This window comes from Diceros bicornis, chromosome 1 (assembly GCF_020826845.1).
Source record: "Diceros bicornis minor isolate mBicDic1 chromosome 1, mDicBic1.mat.cur, whole genome shotgun sequence".
NCBI lineage: Eukaryota > Metazoa > Chordata > Mammalia > Perissodactyla > Rhinocerotidae > Diceros > Diceros bicornis.
The window spans coordinates 73,138,526-73,159,261 of record NC_080740.1 but is presented as its reverse complement, the minus strand read 5'-3'; the positions used below and the strand labels follow the sequence as shown (position 1 = coordinate 73,159,261).

Sequence of the window (20,736 nt, the reverse complement as noted above, 5' to 3'; positions counted from 1 at the left end):
ATTTGCTATGACTCTATCATGGATTTGATTGCCCTCCTGTTTTGTTCTCTGTTCCTTCAGTGTGTTCTCCTACTGGACTGTAAGCTTTTGAGTTTAGGATGGTAGTTTATACATGTTCCACTATATTGCTTGTTAAGAAAAATTACCCAAAACTTGTAAATAAGAAAATTGGAAATCAAGAAACATGCACTTTCAATGTCATATTAAAACATTGTTTAATATGCCTGCCCGAGGATTATTTATCTAAGAGGAGGAAGTAAAACAATGGGATTGGATCAATAAGTCAAGACTGAAGTATTGCTATCTATTTTTTTAACATTTATTGAGATATATTTCACATACCATGAAATTAATCCATTGTAAGTGTTCAGTTCAGTGGTTTTTAGTATATTCACAGACTTGTGTAACTATCACAATGTAATTTTAGAACATTTTCAACACCCCAAGAAGGCTATTATTGATTAAATTCTCAGACTCTGTGAAGTTCTATAATAACTTATAGATTTTCATTTAGAAGAGATGCAAATGATTTCTGTTTAGCAGAAAAGATAACCCCAAAAGATATGATTTTATTGCCCTGTAGACATTTAACCAGTTTTGTATATAACCTGGCAATATTAGTCCACATTCTATCTCCAAGGCCAGTGCTTATTTTTCTAACTCTTCTTTGAACCAGCTTTACCATCCTGCTGATTCCCTCATCGATGAGTTTATTAAATCTTTGACATGTTTTCATTCTATATTTGTATGAGAGTCATGTGTAAAAATTTTTGAAACTTATATTTTGACAAACCTGAATGCTCTTAGCACAATGATAGTCACAGAGCGGACAATCAATAAATACATCTTGACTTACTGATCTCTATTTTTTGATAGAGAACGTGTCAGACTTTTAAACTTTGGGGGTAAAGAACAAATTTTCGAAAGGTCTTAAAAAAATGATAAAGTGAATTTTGAATGATATTTTGTATTTTGGTTCTCAAATTCTGAAATTTTGGGGCAGAGAGAGTTAAATTTGAATTAAGCTACTTATTTACTTCTATGCCATATCAAGGCTTGAATTAATGAATATTCTAAGAATATAATTTTACTGGAACAACATTTTTATAAATCTATAAACTTATAGTATTATTTATTTTTGTGTAAGTAGTATATACAATGGAACAAAATCTGAAGGGTATAGAAGAGAATGCTCCGGAAAACTAAGCCTCCATACCACCATTTCCCTCAGCCAACAAGTTGCTCCTGTTACCAGTTTCTTGTGCATCCTTTCACACACACACACACACACACGCACACTTTAAAATTTTATATTCAAAAATACATGGCATACCATATATGCTATTTTGCAACTTGCTTTTTTTACTTACTAGTATTTATTAAAAATTGTTCAACATCAGTATACATAATAGTTGCCTCAATCAAAACATGTCCAGTAGTTGATCACTTCTCACTGCTTTCACCACTGCCACACATGTCTTACCCATCATCGTCTCTGCAGGAACCACCAAGTCTCCACTTCTGCCCCCTGCCCCTGTACAATCTCTTTTCAATATGGCAGCCAGAATGATCCTCTCTCTATATAGGTCAGATCACCTCCCATTTAGGGCAAAGCCAAAAACCCCACAGTGTTCTACAAGCTCCATCCCATATGATCTGCTCCCTTCCCATCACCACAGTTGCCTCTTGGCCTCATCTCCAACCACCCTCCCTCACTCCACTCTTGTCACTATAGGCCCATTGGTGTTCCTCTAACACAGGCATGCTCCCATCTCAGGATCTTGGCCTCTTCCATTCCCTGTGACTGAGAGGCTACTCCCTCAGACACCTGTGTGGCTATCTCTCTGACCTCCTTCAGGTCTTTGCTCAGTGTCACTTCTCATTGAGCGTTTTTTGACCACCGTCTCCAGCTCCCCACCCCCTGGACACACTCCCATCCCACTTTCCTACCTTGTCTTTTCTCTATAGCACTTACCAGCATTGGACATACCATATATTTGCTCATTTACTGTCTATTAGACACAAGCTTCATGAGAGCAAGGATATTTGTTTTGTCCACTGCTGTGTTCCTAGCACCTAGAACAGAAGCTGGCACAAAGTAGGCACTTAATATTAATTAAATGAGTGGATGAATTTATGCTGCATAGTACTTGTGCATTTGTGTTCTTTTTGTGCCACCCACTCCAGTGTAGTTTAACCATTGCCACATTTGGGGTCTTCCATATGCTTTTGGTCTCTTGTGACCTTGATGAAGCTGCTTAACTTCTTGGAGCTTTGATTTCCTCCTTTATAAAACAGGGATAGTTGTTGTACCTACATTTTACAGGGCTGTTGTGAGGATTAAATTTTTAAAAGAATGTAAAGTGGCTAGCACCATGCCTGGCTTGTAGTAAGTTCTTAATGATATAATTATGATTTCTCTCATTATTAAATCATTCATCAGAAATGAGCTTAAGAGAAGAATATATGGCCGAATATAGAAAATTTACTTACTTCTTATTTTTAAGGCTAATAGTGTTAACTTTCAGTGATTATCTCCTTATAGTAGAATATAAGCCACTGTGTTCTATTTTTGGAGAAGTCATTTTATATCTTTAGAAAAACATTTTAGCTCTTCAGAGGCAGAGACCTTTATCTTCGCATTTCCATTTCCTAGTTGGTCCCAAAAATAGTACTTGCTCAATAAATTTTGTTGACTAAATGAACGGAAGAATGAATTTCAATGGGTACAAGCAAGTTCATATTAATTGAAAAGCTTCCATATGCCAGGTACTGCAGTAGGCACTAGCAATATAAAAAAGAACATTCAGGGGGTTGAAGTTTATTTCAAGACCTTCACATAGCAATCATTGAGTTTGGGGGATATGTTTTTATTTCAGAAGTCATTTTCTAACTGGAGGAGGGGGAATTTGGATTCATCACCTTGTACAAAGTAAAAAAACTCCAGAAAGGTGTCTTTGCCATAATTTCTCTGAAGACCTTTTCAAAGAAACGAAACGTCAATGGTTTATCAGGTAGACATCAAGGGCTAAGCAGCAGGCATACCAGTGTGGGAAATCCTATGGTGATTCAAGACCTCTGTGAATTCCTGTGGTTCCCAGTAAGTCCCCACACATATTGCTAACTGCAAACGACTCCATATTTGGTGCAGAATGAGAGTATAATGGTGAACCATGAAGCTTGAGACAGAGAAAAAGCCCTGACCTGAGTCACAAGACCTGGAATAGAATCCAGCTGTGCATTCTGACCCTGAGCAAGATCATCTTGAGCCTCAACTCCTCAACATAAAATTATGGTTTTAAACATTAGCCTCCTTCAAATGAGAAAATGGGTGAGAAAAACCTTCACACACTGGAAACTGCTGTACAAATGGGACTCTGTTTCTGATAGGTAGCAGAAGCCCTTTTGAACCATTCATTCAACAACTTTTTCTGAGTATCTGTTAGCACTGTGCTATGCACTAGGGACACGGGGAATAACAACCCCGACAGGATCCCTCCCCTTATCAAGCACATGGCCCACTTCCAGGATTTTATCCACAGGAAATAATTCAACAGATGCAGAAGTATATTTGCAGGAAGATGATCATTGCAGAGATGTCTGTAACAACAACAACAAAACTGGAAACAATCCCGACATTTACAAAAGTGGAATGGTTTCATAAATTATGCATCCCAACATTTTGATTAGAAAGAATATCCAGCCTACCCACACCTAACCCTGGCAGGGTCAGCCTGTCCCCTGTGGAGGTGGTGGTTTGTCTGGGGGGAGGCTGGTGACCCTGCCCCAGGGGGTGGCTGCTTGGAGGCTGGGACAAAGGGATGTGGGATGGTGACAGGTCACAAAGGACTGTGGAGGATAAATGTGGTAGTGCGAGGATATTTAGGCAGAGCCCTGCAGGGAGATGGGCAGTTGCCTTCACTCCATCTCTCTCTCGGGGACTCAACTTGTGGCTGGCGGAGCTGTCCAGAATGAAGAGAACCATGAGCAGTGAATGTTTGTTACCTTATTACACGGCCCACAGCTACCGTTCAACGGGTGTGTTCAATACCTCCATGGGAGACCTGCAGCGACAACTGAACAAGGGAGGAGAGTATGATATTTTCAAGTACGCACCGATGTTTGAGAGTGACTTTATCCAGATCAGCAAAAAAGGAGAGGTGATTGATGTACACAACCGTGTCCGAATGGTGACTGTGGGCATCGCATCCACCAGCCCCATCCTTCCACTACCTGACGTCATGCTGCTGGCCCGACCAACTAAAGTCTGTGAAGAGCATGCCAGACCTGCCCGGCCCACCAGGGGGAGAGGTCACAAGCCCATGAAGACCCTAGAGCTCACCAGGCTGCTTCCCTTGAAGTTTGTCAAGATCTCCATCCACGATCGCGAGAAACAGCAGTTGCGCCTGAAGCTTGCCACCGGCCGCACTTTTTATCTGCAGCTGTGTCCTTCTTCAGATGCACGAGAAGACCTCTTCTGCTATTGGGAAAAACTTGTCTACCTCCTGAGACCACCAGTGGAGAGTTTCAGCAGTACCCCGACACTCCAAACTGCGGATGCAACAATAGACGATGACAAAAGCCTAGTGGTAAGCAACTACAGAGACTCAAGAAAATGAGGCACGGAGCTTTGGGAGAGCAGCTCTAAGCTGGTCCCACAAAGCCTTTCGTGTTGCCTGAGGTTCACCTGGGAAATGCATTCCATTTTTGAAAAAGCTCAGGGCCAAATGAGCCACGACTATGGGACTCACCACACTGGGGAGGTTCCAAGTGCTTCTCTAAATTGTCCCACCAGGCCCAATTTCAGAGAGACCTTAGGCATCAGCTGCTATGGTCTCATACCCAGGGTTGTAATCCCTTCAGGACAGCATCCTGATTGTCCAGTCTCTTTTGAACGCTCACCCCAACCCAGGTAGTCTCATTGGTTGTGGAACATTGTCAACAATTAGGAAGACCTTCCTTCATTCTGTCTCCCTGTGACTACCGTGTGCTGATTAAAATAGTACAACCTACGTGTGTGTCTGCACATGCACAGTTGGTTTTAGCAGCCACCAAAATGTAAAATGTGCAGATCCCTTGACCCAGCAATCCCACTTCTAGGAATCTGTCCTGCAGACATATAAGCACAAATATGTAAAATAAAAGTGTAGGAGGATGGGGAATTGTATCAGTGCTTTTCCTAGCACTGGGATTGTTCAAGCAAAACCAAGTGTTTGACAGGGGTGCTATAGACAGGATCTTACACCAAATGGGAGATCAGACGACGATTTCAAGGTTCTAATTGTAAACCATTGAGTTGCTCAGCTTCAGGTTGAGAGAGGAGCAGACAGTTCTGGTCTCACTTTCTGTCATGTCTATCTTACCTGTCTCTCCTCCCCTTGGCACAGACCACAGAGCACCACAGAGAAGGAGATCAGGATGAGGCTGGCCTTTGCAAGCTTCGTGAGGTGTCTGGAGCTAGCTCTTCTGCTTATGTTGGGGGAGAGGGAATCCCTCATGCCCCCCAAGGAACGCCCTCTTCACCTGTAGACATGAAAACTCCACGGACTTCCAAAGGGGCAGCCACAGGCGTGGCAGTAGCAGGCACAGCAACAGGCCCTGGAGCAGGCACTGTGAGCCTAGCAGCAACCAAGACTGCAGGTACAGGTCAGGTAAACACAGCCCTGGCAGGAGCCGTCACTAAGTCTCCAGGAGAAAGTGGATCCAGCAAGGCTATTGCAGGTGCTGCCAACATATCCTCAGAGGGTAAGAACATGGTCTTGGTGGGCGCTGCAAGTACATCCTCGGTAGGTACTTCCACCGTAACGACAGGGGCTGCCAGTCTCTCCCCAGACAGCAGCATGAGTATAGTGTTTGCAGGCGCAGTGACGGCCAACGAGCCTGCTGCAGAAAGAGCTGAAGGCCACGTGGCACGACCCCTCGTCTCAACCTTGCAGAGTGAAGGCTACATGAGTGAACGGGATGGAAGCCAGAAGGTCTCCCGGCCCACCACGGAAGCCCGGAAGGAAAAAAAGGAAAGAAGAGAAAAGAGGGACAGAACTGCCACTAGGAAAAGTTCCCGTCACCATAGAACAGGTGAAAGTCACCACAGGATAGGAGGGGACAAGTCGACCAGGAAATCGTCCTCCCACCGGTCCTTATCTGGCCATGGAAATGCAAGAGATGACAAAAAAGAAAAAGGACACAGAGGACACAGCTCTCGCAAGAGTGCCAGCCACGGCTCCACTGCAAAGGAGTTGAGGACAGCTCACAAATTGGGGAAGAGCAGATCTGCAACCAGTTCAGGAACTGTAAGTAAGAAATCCAGTAGGATTGGCTCTTTCTTCAGGAGCTTCAGAGTCATTCCTGGTTCAAAAACAGTGGTCACAAAACACGATAGAGAGGTAGACATCGTGGCTAAGACGGTAGAGAAGTGCAACATAGAGGCCAAGTTGGAAAAAACCCCGGATGGCCAGGATGTGGGGATCTGTGGTACCATGACATCTGAGACGATGGAGACAATAATCTTTGAAGCCAAATCCATTTAAATAGGAGCCAGGGCCGGAAGCTCCAAAGGAGAGCAGCCTCAGGGAAGTATCCCTAGAGAGTTGATTCCAGCTTTCTTTAATAAAGAAATCATACGACTCTAAAAGAAATGCTATCTTCTGTTTGAATTTCTATGTCCCCTAGCCTGATAGTGACCTCACAGTGGCTTCTGTGATGTGAACTATGCTGCAGCCTGAGACCCCAGCCTCCAGTCAAGCAGAACCCCACTTCCCACCCATGCCCAGCAGAGTGACCTGCCGCCTCAACCCCTTTCTGCCTTTGATTTCCCCCAAGACTATGGAAAAGCAAGTCACAGACTATGGGCTGAGAAGCATCACCACCACCATATCCCCATGCCTTTCTTCCTCTTCTCCCTGAAGGTCCCTGAACATGGACATTCAGTCCAGTCCATAGATAGTGAAGATAGAACTCATGTCTCCTCAGGGAATAATTAGGGGAGGGAAGAGGGGGTGCAGTAGCATTTGTAGGCAATCAGAATAGTGAAGTTTATCATCTAGATCAGGAATTGGCAGCCTGGGGGCCAAATCTTGCCAACTGCCCCGTTTTCTAAACAAAGTTTTATTGGAACACAGACAGAGCCCTTCATTTATATATTGTCTATGGCTGCTTCCACATTAAAAAGACAGATTTGAGTAGTTGCAAAAGAAACCATATGGCCTGAAAAGTCTAAAATATTTGCTATCTGGCAAAAGTAGGATTTGAGAAAAATGATTCTGAGAACCATGTGTTTTTGTATGAGCCTGGGGGTCATCTGCCCAGCCTTACAATTCTTTCCTCATTCTCCTCTGTGTCAATAGTGTCTACCAGGATGGAAGTAGGGTTTTCAGCAAAGTGTAGGGACTTTCTCCACAGAGCAAATGTGTGTGGTATAGGTGGAGGAGGTAAGAAACAAGGTACTCTGGGAGGAGTGGTGGCTTGGGAGTATCGGGGGAAGCCCTTCTCAGTTGCCCTGGTGAGTGGCTGGAAAATCCCACCTTGTGATTTCTGATATACAAAGACAGATAGATGCTGGGGATCAAGGTATCCTTGGAGTTGACTCTCGAAGCAGTGGGTACAGGTAGGAGAGAAAGAGACATATTCTCAAAGACCTCAGGGGCTTTGGGGAAGCTTCCTGGGAATGTGAGAGGTTATGAGATAGAGAAGAGAGATAAAAGGGAACTCTTTACAAAGCCTTTCACTCAGAGCCCCAAATTTACACTATGCCAGAGGCTGAATTATCCTAGCTACATATAGCTTGATCTCATGAATCTGTAGCCCCTGGCTTTATCTTTCGTCCTTCTCTTAGTCTTGTTTTGTGCACTCCCACTCCTACACCCCAAAGGGCTCCTTTAACATGAACCTAGTTTGTCCACCATGCAGGGCGTTAGCCGAGCAGACCCACAATTTATAAAAATACCACTGAAGTAAAGTGGAGGTGGGGACTTGCCCACCACAATGTGCTCTGCCAGGCACTTTCTCTGCATTTCCTTTTCTATCTGACAGTTCATCAAGAGACACATGCATAAATACCTATGTATTTCAAAGCAACATGTCTCTTCCTCCAGAGGGAGATATCAATTGGGGCATCAAATTAATACACCCTATCAGATAAAGGTCAATATTTTTGACAGCAATATTCATCACCATGGTAGCAATTCTGCTGCTGCATGTGCAATGATGCAATGGATTGTTGATTAACTAACGAGGGTCCCAAACATACAAAATCTGGCACATACATACATACATACATACAAAAGACAAGAAAGTGATCTTTTGCCAACAGCAAAATAAGGTCATTCATGGGGTTGTTGTGATCAAGTGGAGTCTTTCACATAGAAGAAAGATGTGCTATGGAGGGAAGAAGCAAGGTGCCTCAAAATATTGAAGGCAGTATCATGACTGGCAAGGTGAGAGTGATGAGAGGGATGCTGAAGAATGCAGCAAGGGACAGGCCATGCAAGGCTTTAAGGTCCATATAAAGGTCCATATTTTGACTTCTGATCTTAGAGCAATGGAAAGCCACTGGAATGTTTTAAATAGGGTAGTGGCTTGATCAAATGTGCACTTTGTAAAGGGCACTGTGGTTGCTGTGAAGAGAAATATTTGGAGAGGGAATTGTTAACATGTGACCTTAAGTCACTTCCTGTCTTTTGCCATAGGATCTATAAAATGAGGAGACTGGAGGGGATGTTTTGAAAGACACTTTTCCATTTGAAATGTCCATATCGGGTGGACATTTCTTCAATGAGGACTTGCAGTCCCAGCTGCTGCGAGTGCTGCTGGTGGACAGCCTTCAGCTGGCAGTGAGTTTGGAAATTGCCTTGGCTTCAGAGAACTCCCTCACCCAAGGTGACGCTCTTCCCAGAGTGCACAAGAACTGATTGATGTGGAGTGTGAAAGTCGGGCCATCTTAACCCAAGGCAGACCAACTCTGAAGGGCCATTCTAGTTTGAGAGCTCCCTGGGGGACCTGTATCACAGCTTGACTTCTCCCTCTGTGCACTCCTGTTTCTGTCCCTTCCCTTCCGAGGGGCACTTCTTAATAAACATCCTTCTCATGAAACACCATCTCAAAATCTGCTTCTTGGAGAACACAATCTGCGATACTCTGTTAGTGTAATGTGCTGTGGTCACCTCTTCTGACTCCACTAACCTTGTGAAAAGAATTGGTTATAGCCAGGAAGGGTATAATGCACTATTTATGGTTCTGAATTTAAATAATTTAAAAGTCAAGTACATTTTCTTATTGCAAAATTGTGTCTATTTTAGAAAGTTTAGAACATGTAGATATGAAAACGAAAGAAACAAATATCCCATTGATTGCCTTGATAATTCACTGTTTATGCAAAAATGGACTGGTTAGATTTATGCTTCCAGAAAAATAGAGTAGACATTTTGTTCCCTATTCCTCTCATTTTTTCAACTAAAGACCTAGGACATTAGACAAACATCAGAAGACTCAGAAAGGTGGAGAGAAAAAGACAGACCAACCAGGGACTGCAGGAAATGAGGAAAAACATGGTGGTGAGTTCCCTGGGTTTTCTTTTTGCCTCCTACATCTCAGACTTGGTGCTGAAGAAGCTGGCAATCTTGAAAAAAAGGCCCTACAAAAACCTCTCTAGCCAGAGAATCAGGAAAGGAGCAGCCACGAAAGATGGAAGGCTTTTAGACAATGACCGCTCCACTCCAGCCAAACACCACATTTCCCCCATCCCTCACCCACGCAAGCAAAGGCCAAGTGGGGAGTCTGGACTAGCATCCTCATGAAGCTGTAACAAGGCCTCCAATACTCCCCCCTGGTTGGTGTCATAGAATGACAAGTAGGGAGCTAGGGCTTTTACCCAGGTAGCTGGTGATGAAGCCCCTCTCCACTCTTCCCTGTGTCATTAGAGACCATGTAGGCAGCTGAAAATCTCACCCTTGCCCAAAAGTAATGAGAAGCCCCCACCTCTGGGGTACGTGAACTGAGGCCAAGTGAGACACCTGGACTTCTACAGCAGTAACAAGAGGCTACCCCCTCCCCATTCCTCTGCTGGAGTAGTACCAGAGGAAACCTGTTAAAAGAAGTTTAAATAAGACCCAGAGTCTCCTAAGATGATACAAAAATGTCCAGGCTTCAACCAAAAAATCACTTGTTATACCAAGAAACAGGAAGATCTCACACTGAATGAAAAAAGACAATCAGTAGATGGCAACACCGAGATGGCAGATGTTAGAACTATCTGACAAAGCATCCACGAAAAAGCAATCAGAAATATGCTTGAAACAGCAGAATGGAGGGGAAAGAGGAAAGAATCAGTGAACTGAAAGGCAGAACAATAGAAACTACCCAATATGAACATCACAGAGAAAAAAGGAAAAAAATGAACAGTGCACCAGGGACCCATGCGACTAGAACAAAAGATCTGTTATTCCTGTCACTGGAGACCTGGAAGGAGAGGAGAAAGGGCAGGCTGAAGAAATACTAGAAGAAATAAGGGCTGAAAACTTCCAAAATTTGGCAAAGGACATAAACCTACAGATCCAAAAGGTGAGTGAACCCCAACAGGAAAGATCTAAAAAAATCCACACCAAGACAAATCACAATTAAACTTTTGAAAACAAAGAAAAAAATCTTGAAAGCCAGAGAAAAATGGTGCCTTACCTATAAGAGAAAGCAATTTGAATGACAGCAGATTTCTCGTCAGAAACCAAGGAGGACAGAAGGAAGTAACACAATGTTTTTCAAGTGCTGAAAGAAAAGAATGGAAAACCCCACATCCTATGCCCAGTAAAAATATCCTTCAAGATATTCATTTTATGAAGCTAGTGTTATCCCGATACCAAAATCAAAGATAGTTAAACAACAACAACAGACCAATATTACTCATGAATATAGACACAAAAATTTCTAACAAAATATTAGCAAATAGAATTCAGCAATATATAAAAAGAATTATACACCATGACCAAGTGGAGTTCATTCCAGAGATGCAAGGCTGATCAACATTCCAAAAATTGATGTAATCAACTAGATTATGAGGCTACAGAGGAAAAATCACATGATCATATCAATTGATGCAGGAAAAGTTTGTGACAAAATTCAACACCTATTTGTAACAAAAACTCTCAGATAAATAGAAAGAGGGAACTTCTTCAACCTGATAAAAAGCATCTACAAAAACCTACAGTTAACATTATACGTAGTGGTAAAATATTGAATGCTTTCCTCCTAAGATCAGGAACAAGGCAAGGATGTCCACTCTCATCATTCTTACTCAACATAATGCTAGAAGTTTTAGGCAGTACAGTAGGCAATAAAACTAAATAAAAGGCATACAGATCAGAAAGGAAGAAATGAGACTTTCCTTATTTGCAGATAACATGACTATCTATGTAGAAAATCCCAAACAATCTAAACAAAAGTTCCTAGAACTGATAAGTGAGTTTAGTAAGTTTGCAGAATACAAAATCAATTGCATTTCTACATATTAGCAATGAACTCGTGCACACCAAAATTAAAAATACAAAACCATTTACAATAGCTCAAAAAATAAATACTTATGTGTGAATCTAAAAACACTTGTATAGGACTCGTATGCTGAAAACTACACAGCACTGAGGAAAGAAATCAAAGATCCAAGTAAATGGAGAAACATATCAGGTTCATGAATTGGAAGTCTCCACAAAGTAAAAATGTCAGTTTTATCCAAATTGATATATAGATTTAATAAAATTCCTATCAAAATCCCAGCAAGATATTTTGTATATATAGACAAGATTATTCTAAAATTTATATGGAAAAGGAAAGAAACTAGAATAGCTAAAATAATTATGAAAGAGAAGAATAAAGTGGGGGGAATCAATGTACCTAATTTCAAGACTTATTATCTAGCTACAGTAATCAAGACTCTGGTAATGGATGGAGGGATACGACACATAGCTAAATGGAACAGGATAGAGAACCCAGGAATAGACTATACAAATATTCCCGACAGATTTTTGATAAAGATGCAAGAGCAATTTAATGGAAGAAAGACAGCCTTTTCCAGCATATGGTGCTGGAGTATAATAATAATAATATTAATAATAATAATATAGTAATAGTAAATAGTAAAACAGTAAATAAATAATAAATAAAATAGTAAATAAACCTTGACCTAATTTCACACTTTATTAAAAAAAAACTCAAAATAGATCACAAACTTACATAAAATATAAAACGAGAAAACTTTTAGGAAAAAAATATAGCACACAATCTTTGGGATCTAGGGCTAGACAAAGATCTTAGACAACACCAGAAGCATAATTCATAAAAGGAAAAATTGATAAATTTGACTTCATCAAAATTAAAACGTTTTGCTCTTAGAATGATCCTAGTAAGACAACGAAAAAACAAGCTAAAAACTGGGAGAAAATAATTGCAAAAGACATATCTGATCACAGACTGTTATGTAAAATATACAAAGAACTCTTAAAATTCAACAATAAGAAAACAAACAACCCTATTAAAAATGGGCCAAAGACTTTAACAGACACCTCACCAAAGAAGATCCACAGATGGCAAATAAGCATATGGAAAAATCTCCACATCATATGTCATCAGGGAACCGCAGAGTAAGACAACAATGAGACACCATTACACACCTATTAGACTGGCCAAAATCCAGAACACTGACAACACCAAATGCTGTTGAAGATGTGAAGAAATAAGAATTCTCATTCATTGCTGGTGGGAATGCACAATGGTACAGCCACTTTGGAAGGCGGTTTGATGTTTTCTTATAAAACAAAACATACTCTTACCACAAGATACAGGGATCGTGCTCCTTGGTATTTACCCAAAGGAACTGAAAACTTATGTCCATACAAATCTGCACACAATGTATGTAGCAGCTTTACTCATAACTGCCCAAACTTGGAAGCAACCAAGATGTTCTTCAGTAGGTAAATGGATAAATAAACTATAGTACATTCAGACAATGGAATATTATTCAGCAGTAAAAGGAAATGAGCTATCAAACCATGAAAAGACATGAAGGACACTTAAGTGCATATAACTAAGTGAAAGAAGCCAATCTGAAAATGCTACATACTGTATGATTCCAATATATGACATTCTGGAAAAGGCAAAACTATGGAGACAGTGAAAAGATCAGTGATTGCCAGGGGTTTAGGGGGATGGAGGGATGAATAGGTGGAACACAGGGGATTTCTAGGGCAGTAAACTATTGCATATGATACTATAATAGTGGACACACGTCATTACACATTTGTCAAAACCCATAGAATGTACAACACCAAAAGTGAATCCCAACGTAAACTATGGAATTTGTGTGATAATGATGTGTCAATGTCGGTTCATCAATTGTAACAAATGTACCACTCTGATGGGGAATATTGACGGTGGGGGAGGCTGAGAGTATGTGGGGGAGGAGGTATACAGGAACTCTCGGCACTTTCCACTCAATTTTGCTGTGAACCTAAAAGCTCTAAAAAATAAAGTCTTTAAAAATCGTACTTCCAAGCATTTTGGTTATGGAATTACAGAGCTTTTTAATGAACCCCTGGGAAGAAAAGCTTTTTTTCCCATTGGACATGACTTGTATATAATCAGCAATACATACAGAGGGAGATACTAAAAGAACTAATCAATGTCAAATCTTAAGGAAACTTAAAGACCATATGATTCAGTGGTTTCCAAACTTTCGGTATAGTTTGACCTTTAAAAAAATTTTTATAAGAAATCTTAAATGGAATCTAATAAACAAAGAGAGGAAAGGGGAAGTGCTCTGGCTGAAAGTGGGGAGAGGGCAAGCGGCCTGAAGTCCCACCGGTTTGGCTCCCCTTTGCCTCAGTAGACACCTGGAAAGTATTTCCATGATTTAGAGGCTGTTGATTTCACCGGAGATTCTCATTTTACTGAGAGGAGACATGGCTTGCTCAAGGTTACCCACTGGGCTAACTGAACTCTGGTCTATTGACTCTCAGTCCAGGGCTTTCTCCACTCTGCTCCACTCTGATTCAGTTGGAGGGTTCCTTAGCCCAGGATAACACATGCTTAAGGACAAATTGGGACTCAGGTGTCAGAGTTGGAGAAAGATAATAATGAGACAAAGGAAAGTAGATTCAGAAGGAAGACCATCAAATCCTGCAAGTCACAAAGACCAGAGTCTGTATGGGGTAAAGAAGCTCATAGGGGTCCAATCTCACAAAATCTGTCTCTGTCCTTTGGAGGCCCAAAGTTCTAAGAGAAGTTCATTTTGGACCTGAGGCAGGTAGAACTAAGTGGATAAAGACTTTCTTAGGTAACTGCAGAGAAGCAGCTTCTGGGCTTGCAATGGGTTGGACCACTATATTGCAGCCCTTAGGACAGTAGCTGGCATTTAGTAAATGAGCAATAAATAATTGATGAATGAATGAATTTATTAGAAAATGGATGTGTCATTAAACTCTAAACCCCTGCCTAAAAGTGTATTGCCCCTCATACCTTCAGGAAAATAATTCCATTCTTTGAACGATCGAGTTCCATGGAAGGACCTCTCCTCTTTAAATGGTGGTCTACAAACTACTGATCCTGTCTTTATTTAAAATTGTAATATTTTGGGGCCGGCCCCGTGGCTTAGCGGTTAAGTGTGCGCGCTCTGCTGCTGGTGGCCCGGGTTCAGATCCCGCTTCTCCGGCCATGCTGAGGCCGCATCCCACATACAGCAACTAGAAGGATGTGCAGCTGTGACATACAACTATCTACTGGGGCTTTGGCGGAAAAAATAAATAAATAAAATTTTTAAAAAATTGTAATATTTTTTCCATCACGGATTTTTGCCTTAATTTTTATCTTTAAAATATTGCATTACAATATTATTTATCATGATTACTGAGTTTTGCTCCCCCTCCTTAATTTTGCATCTGAGGCAAGTGCCTCACACAATTTATCCTAGTCCCTGTCCTGAGGTGGGTGATACCGAAAGCAGGCAGCTCATATTTGTACACGCTTGCCATTCAGGAAACATGGAGTTTTTCTTCCTTCTCTTGCTTTTGTTCAATATCCATCTTTCAACAAAAATATATTCAGCACTGGCTTTGTGTGAGGCAAGGCTGGGAATGTCAGAGCTGATGCCCAGGTAACAAGTCAAGCAGGTGCATAATTACAACTGAAGGTAGAGAAGTGCCGTAAGTACAGAAAAGAGGCTATGAGTGGGTATGGAGGTAATTTTTATTTGGGTGAACTTGGAGAAACCTTTTGGAGGAGGTCATATTTGAGATGGACCTTAAAGAAGGATCTTAAATGGGGTGGATATAGCCCAGATCCTTTGGGGTGTGCACAGGAAATAAATCAAGGAATCAATAAAATGGGTTGATTTTGCGATGATTCAAAAACAGGTATGATAATGGCATGGATATTTTTCTTTGGTAAAATTCTACGTAATAATGTAAATGTAGACTTTAAACACAGTAACGGCTACAACAAATAATTCAAAAGGGCTTACCTGCCTTTTTGCAGGATTCTAAATCCATTTTAAGTTCTTCAGCCTGCAAGAAATAAATAACATTGTCGCCCAGTGGGATCTCACATGTGGGACACAAATCTTTGTTTTAAATGAAAGTGTAAACTCGTCATAGTTCCCAAATGCCAGGGTTACTGCTGCCCCCTGCTGCTAAGGAAAGGTGTGGCAGCCATAGACAACTGGGCATCCTCCCCCCTCATCTGCTGCACACAGGTCTGGGTGTTGAGATTGTTGTTAGTGATAAGGTCATTAGTACCCAGGAGACAACAATAAGATCTAAAATGGTGATTAGGAATTGAAACTATACAGCAGACTACAGGGAACAATGCATTAGTGATGACTCTCATCCAAAGTGCACTGTTTAAACAGTCTATACGAGCTGATAAAAATCATATGATAGGAAGAAGCAGGAGATGGAGATGAAAAATTTAATTTGCTAGCTTCTATTTCTTCTGCCTGGGCTGATTAACACGCAGAGATACAATGTAATTGACTAATAAGAGTTCAGAGATTATTATTTATGAACCTGTCTACCAGTGACAGAGGTAATAAGACCAACAAATCAAAATCAGGGTAAGTGGTGCTGGGACAATTGGACTCCTACATGCAAAACAAACAAAAAAATCCCCAAGTAATCTCAACTCATCTCACACCACATATAAAAATTAATGCAAAAAGGATGTTAGACTTCAATGTAAAACTTAAAATTATAAAGCTTCTAGAAGAGAACACAGGGGAAAAATCTTTGTGATCTTGGGTTAAGCAAAGAATTCTTGGATAGGAAACAAAAAGTATGAACCATAAAAGAAAACAATTGATAAATAGGACTTCATCCAAACTAAAAACCTCTGCTCTTTGAAAGACACTGTTAAGAAAATGAAAAGATTAGCCACAGATTGGGAGAAAATATTTACAAAACACATATCTGATAAGGGACTTATATCCAGTGTGGTGTGTGTGTACGTGCTCTTACAACTCAATAGTAAGAAAACAAATAAGCCAATCAAAAAATGGGCAAAAAATTTGAAGGGACAGTTCACCAAAGAAAAGATACATATGGCAAATAAGTACACAAAAGATACTCAACACTAGGGAAATGTAAATTAAAACCACTACATAGCTATTAGAATTGCAAAAAGTAAAAATAAAAAGGAAAATACCAATTGCAATTGCAACTCTCATAGTTCACTGGTAGAAATGAAAAATGATACAGCCTCTTTAGAAAACTGCTTGACATTTTCTTATATAGTTAAACATATAACTATTAGAACGCCCAGAAATTCCATTTCTACGTAGTTACTCAAAAGAAATGAAAACATATGTCCATACAAAGACATATATGAATATTTATAGGACTGAAAATAACCCAAATGTCCATCAACTGGTGAATGAATAAATGAATTACGGTACATCTGTATAATGGCATACTCCTCACCTATAAAAAAGGAACAAACTATTGATACATGCAACAACACTGATGGACCTCAGAAGTTTTATGCTAAGTGAAAGAAGCCAGAGACAAAAGTCTATATACTGCATTATTCCATTTATATGACATTCTGGAAAAGGCAAAACCATATGAACAGAAATCAGATCAGTGGTTACTGGGGCTGGGGGCGACGGACAGTGATTGAGTACAAGAGGGGAACAAAAGAAATTGCTTGGGGTTATGGAAATATTCTATATCCTAATTCTGGTGGTAGTGGTTATATGACAGTATATATTCATCAAAACTCATCGAACTCTACACCTAAAGTTAATTTTACTGGATGTAAATTACACCTCAATAAACCTAACCTTAAAAAACCAACAGAGTGGAGAAAATGTGTGAGTATTTCTGCTTGCCACTTAGGATCAAACGATAAATAATGATGATGTTTATAATGTGCCAAGCTCCTAAAACAGGCAAGATGCCAGTTACCATACACCCCTGCCAGTTTCTGCTCCTCACCTCCACCCACTCTCCCTTTGCTCATTCGTTAGAGAGCACACAGACTCCCTTCCTGTCTCAGGCTCTTTGCACTTGCCGTCTCCCAGATGTCTGCACAGTTGACTTCTTCTCATCACTTATGTTTTAGCTCCAAAGTCACCTTCTGGGAGAGGCTACCCTGATCATCTTCTATAAAGTAGCTACCCCCCAACTCACATAGCTACCACATTATTTTGTATTATTTTTTCCCCTATAGCCCTTATCATTATCTGAAATTCTTATTTGTTGGCACGTTGTTGTCTGTGTCTCTCCATTAGAAGGCAAAGCTTCTGTCTGTCTTTTTTACCTTCTAGAACAGTGCTTGCCACAGTAGATGCACAATAAAGATTTGTTGAATGGCTGTATTCCTTGTTAAGCTACAGAAAGCATCTTTAAGGAATAAACTTTCCATTCAGATTCTGGAAAATGCCACCTAAACAAATGTTTATTGTATGCCATATTCTCACTAGCCCCTCTCATGATATACATTTCATATCATTATTCATGTGTAGTTTACTGTAAAGAACACTAGACTGAGAGTCAAATGTTCTAATTCTAGCCTTGATCCTGCCACTAACGGTAAGACCCCGCACCTTTGGGTCAAGTAATTCCATTTCTAGAAATTTACCTCAAGGAAAAAAATTGGACACATGCACAAACATATGCACTAGGATGCTCATCCAGAGTATTAACAATAGCAAAAATTGGGAAGAAGATAATTTTACACAATGGGGCTTTGGCTAAATAGATTGTGGTCTATCCATCAATGTCATACTGTGAATTCATTTGAAAATGATGATTATATTCATTTTGTTACTTATTCAATAACTATTCCTTGAGTACTTGCCAATTTCAGGCACTGTTCTAGGTGCTGAGAATGCAGCAGCAAATGAAACAAAGGCCCCACACTCACAAACCTTGTATTTTGATGAGGAAGAAAGACAATAAAAATAAATAAATAAATCTACTACATAATATGATATCAGATGATGATAAGTTCAATGAAAGAAGGATAATGCATAGTAAGGGGACTGGGGGCATCCCCCAAGAGAATGGTTGGGGGCATGCTATTTTATAGTGACCAGGGAAGACTTCTCTGAGAAAGTCACATTTGACCAGAGACCTGAATAAAGTGAGGAAGTGAGGCATATGAATATCTGTGGAAAGAGAGTTCCAGGCAAATGCAGTGGCTCTGAGGTAGGAGTATGGTTGGAAAGCCTACAGCTGGAGAAGAGTGAGCACGGGAAAAAATCATAGGAAATGTTATTGGAGAAGTAGCCAAGGACTCGATTTTGTAGGGCCTTATATACGCCATGGTGAGACATTAGATTTTATCGTAAATGTGACAGAAAACCTTGGAGAATTTTGAATAAAGGAGTGGTCAGATCTGTCTTATATTTTAAGAGTGTGATAAACAGGCGAAGTGAGGACAGAAGAGAAGCAAAGAAACCAGCTAGGAGGCTATTTCAGAGGTCCAGGGGAGATAATGGTGGCATGGACTAGGACCATAGCAGCAGAGATGGTGAAAATTAGTCATATTTGGGACTTTTACTTATTTCTAAATAGAACTGATACAAAAGGCTGGGATAGTATATTTGAAGGAGCATGGAAGAAAGAATGGTAAAAGATGAATCTTTAGACTTGAGCCTTTGCAATTGAGTGAAGTGCACTTGCATGAGTAAAGATGTACAATACTGTTGGATAAAGGGTCTGAGTGCAAAGCAGAGGGTGTTGCCAGGGCCTGGAATCACCTGGATATTATCACCTGGATGATATCCCACTAATAAGTGAGAACTGCGTCGTGGGGCAATTCAAATAATCAAATGTGCCAAAAGCTGCTGAGCATGCAGTAAAAAGTGGACTAAGAATGACCTCTGGAGGTCACAGCTGTAGGTCACAGTGGTCTCAGCGGCGAGGAGAAAAGCCTGATTGGAGTATGCTCAAAAGTAAATAGATTTCTCCAACAAATAAATTGATGTAGGGGGAAAATTGAGATGAGTGAAGGAACCTATAGATTAAAAGGTAATTAAAAGACACATCAGTCAGTCACAAATGAGTGTACTTCATTTGGATCCTGAGACAATTGGTATCCAAATACTGACTTGATTTTGATGGTATTAAATTGTTGGCACCACTCACGTAAACAGTAATCTTTACTATACATATTAAAGATTTTGGTCTTATTATCTTCAAATTAAACCAGGGTATAAGGTGTTGCTCCAGTCTCTGATGCATATCCAGTAAAACAAAAGATTTCCAGGAACTAAGACCGAATCCCTCCAACCATGCGGAGACCAACCGCCTATAAACTGGCCTGTAGTCTTGGTTCTGTTGGTTCTTTTTAGTCAGCTATCTTCCCCCTCGCTAGCAAGCTATAATAAAACTCTTTCTCTCCTACCACCTTTCCTCTCTACTACTGTCATGCCTTGCGTTGAGCAGACGACCCCCCTTGGGCAGTAACATAATTATTAATTTATTTTTAAATGAGACAATAGTTCTGTGGTTATGTGAAAAAAAGAAAGTCCTTATCTTTTAGAGATGCATGCTGAAATGAAATAATGTCTATACGTAGATAATTGTTCAAGTTGGGTGATGAGTACACTGTTCTCTCTACTTTTGTAAATATTTGGAACTCTCCATAATAAGTTTTTAAAAAACTAAGTCAAAGAATTTTATTTTAAAGAGGTTAGGTTGAGAACTTTTATCAAAATAACAACCTTATTTTCTGTGTGCAACATGCTCTTGTAAGATTCCCACGAATTTAGAAATTTGTGACACTTATGAAAGTAACGTCCAAAGGAAACCTTTAAGTTTGATTTTGTTTTTAAATTTGTTAATTTATTGCCTGGAAATATAATAGACATGGCTGAATTCCTAAGTGAAAATAAAAGTGAATGGACGGTGAGGAAATGGAAATTGAGACTATTACTGATCTCCAATCATGTTCACAAATATTTCCAGACTGAAAAAATATATAAACAGCATATAGAGTCCATCTCATTTCTTTAAATGTTATTTTTGACAGTGGGGTTAGAGTCGATATAATTTTTTAAAATATCCGCTTACCTGTATTTTCTAACTTTTATGTAAGGCATATGGCTGCCTTGTTTCATTTCAAGCGTTAAAAAAAGAAAGAACGGAGATATCACCTGCTCCTTTTACTGATAGAAACCCTCCCCAGCTGCAAACCCAACCACCGACCCCACCGCAGAATTGCTGGGGTGGGCCGTAGGAAAGAGATACGCGCAGGCGCAAT

The 20,736-nt window shown here is 40.4% G+C and overlaps 1 protein-coding gene and 1 long non-coding RNA gene across 2 annotated transcripts; one reads left to right on the top strand and one right to left on the bottom strand.

Moving 5' to 3' along the window:
- Window positions 1-1,951: 1,951 nt before the first annotated feature.
- On the bottom strand, window positions 1,952-20,691 carry LOC131408248 (uncharacterized). Its single transcript, XR_009220741.1, has 3 exons — window positions 20,547-20,691; window positions 15,494-15,536; window positions 1,952-4,551 (listed from the first exon to the last, which is right to left on the bottom strand). It is a non-coding gene; the product is annotated as an uncharacterized LOC131408248 (long non-coding RNA).
- On the top strand, window positions 3,972-6,527 carry GARIN3 (golgi associated RAB2B interactor family member 3). Its single transcript, XM_058544786.1, has 2 exons — window positions 3,972-4,589; window positions 5,388-6,527. The coding sequence occupies exons 1-2, from the start codon at window positions 3,972-3,974 to the stop codon at window positions 6,525-6,527; spliced, it is 1,758 nt and encodes a 585-aa protein (XP_058400769.1).
- Window positions 20,692-20,736: the final 45 nt, after the last annotated feature.

Excerpts from the sequence above, each read along its gene's own strand:
- GARIN3 (XM_058544786.1), top strand. The coding sequence starts at position 3,972 with ATGAAGAGAACCATGAGCAGTGAATGTTTGTTACCTTATTACACGGCC. Across the intron at positions 4,590-5,387 it reads ACGATGACAAAAGCCTAGTG|ACCACAGAGCACCACAGAGA; the intron begins GTAAGCAACTAC and ends CCCTTGGCACAG.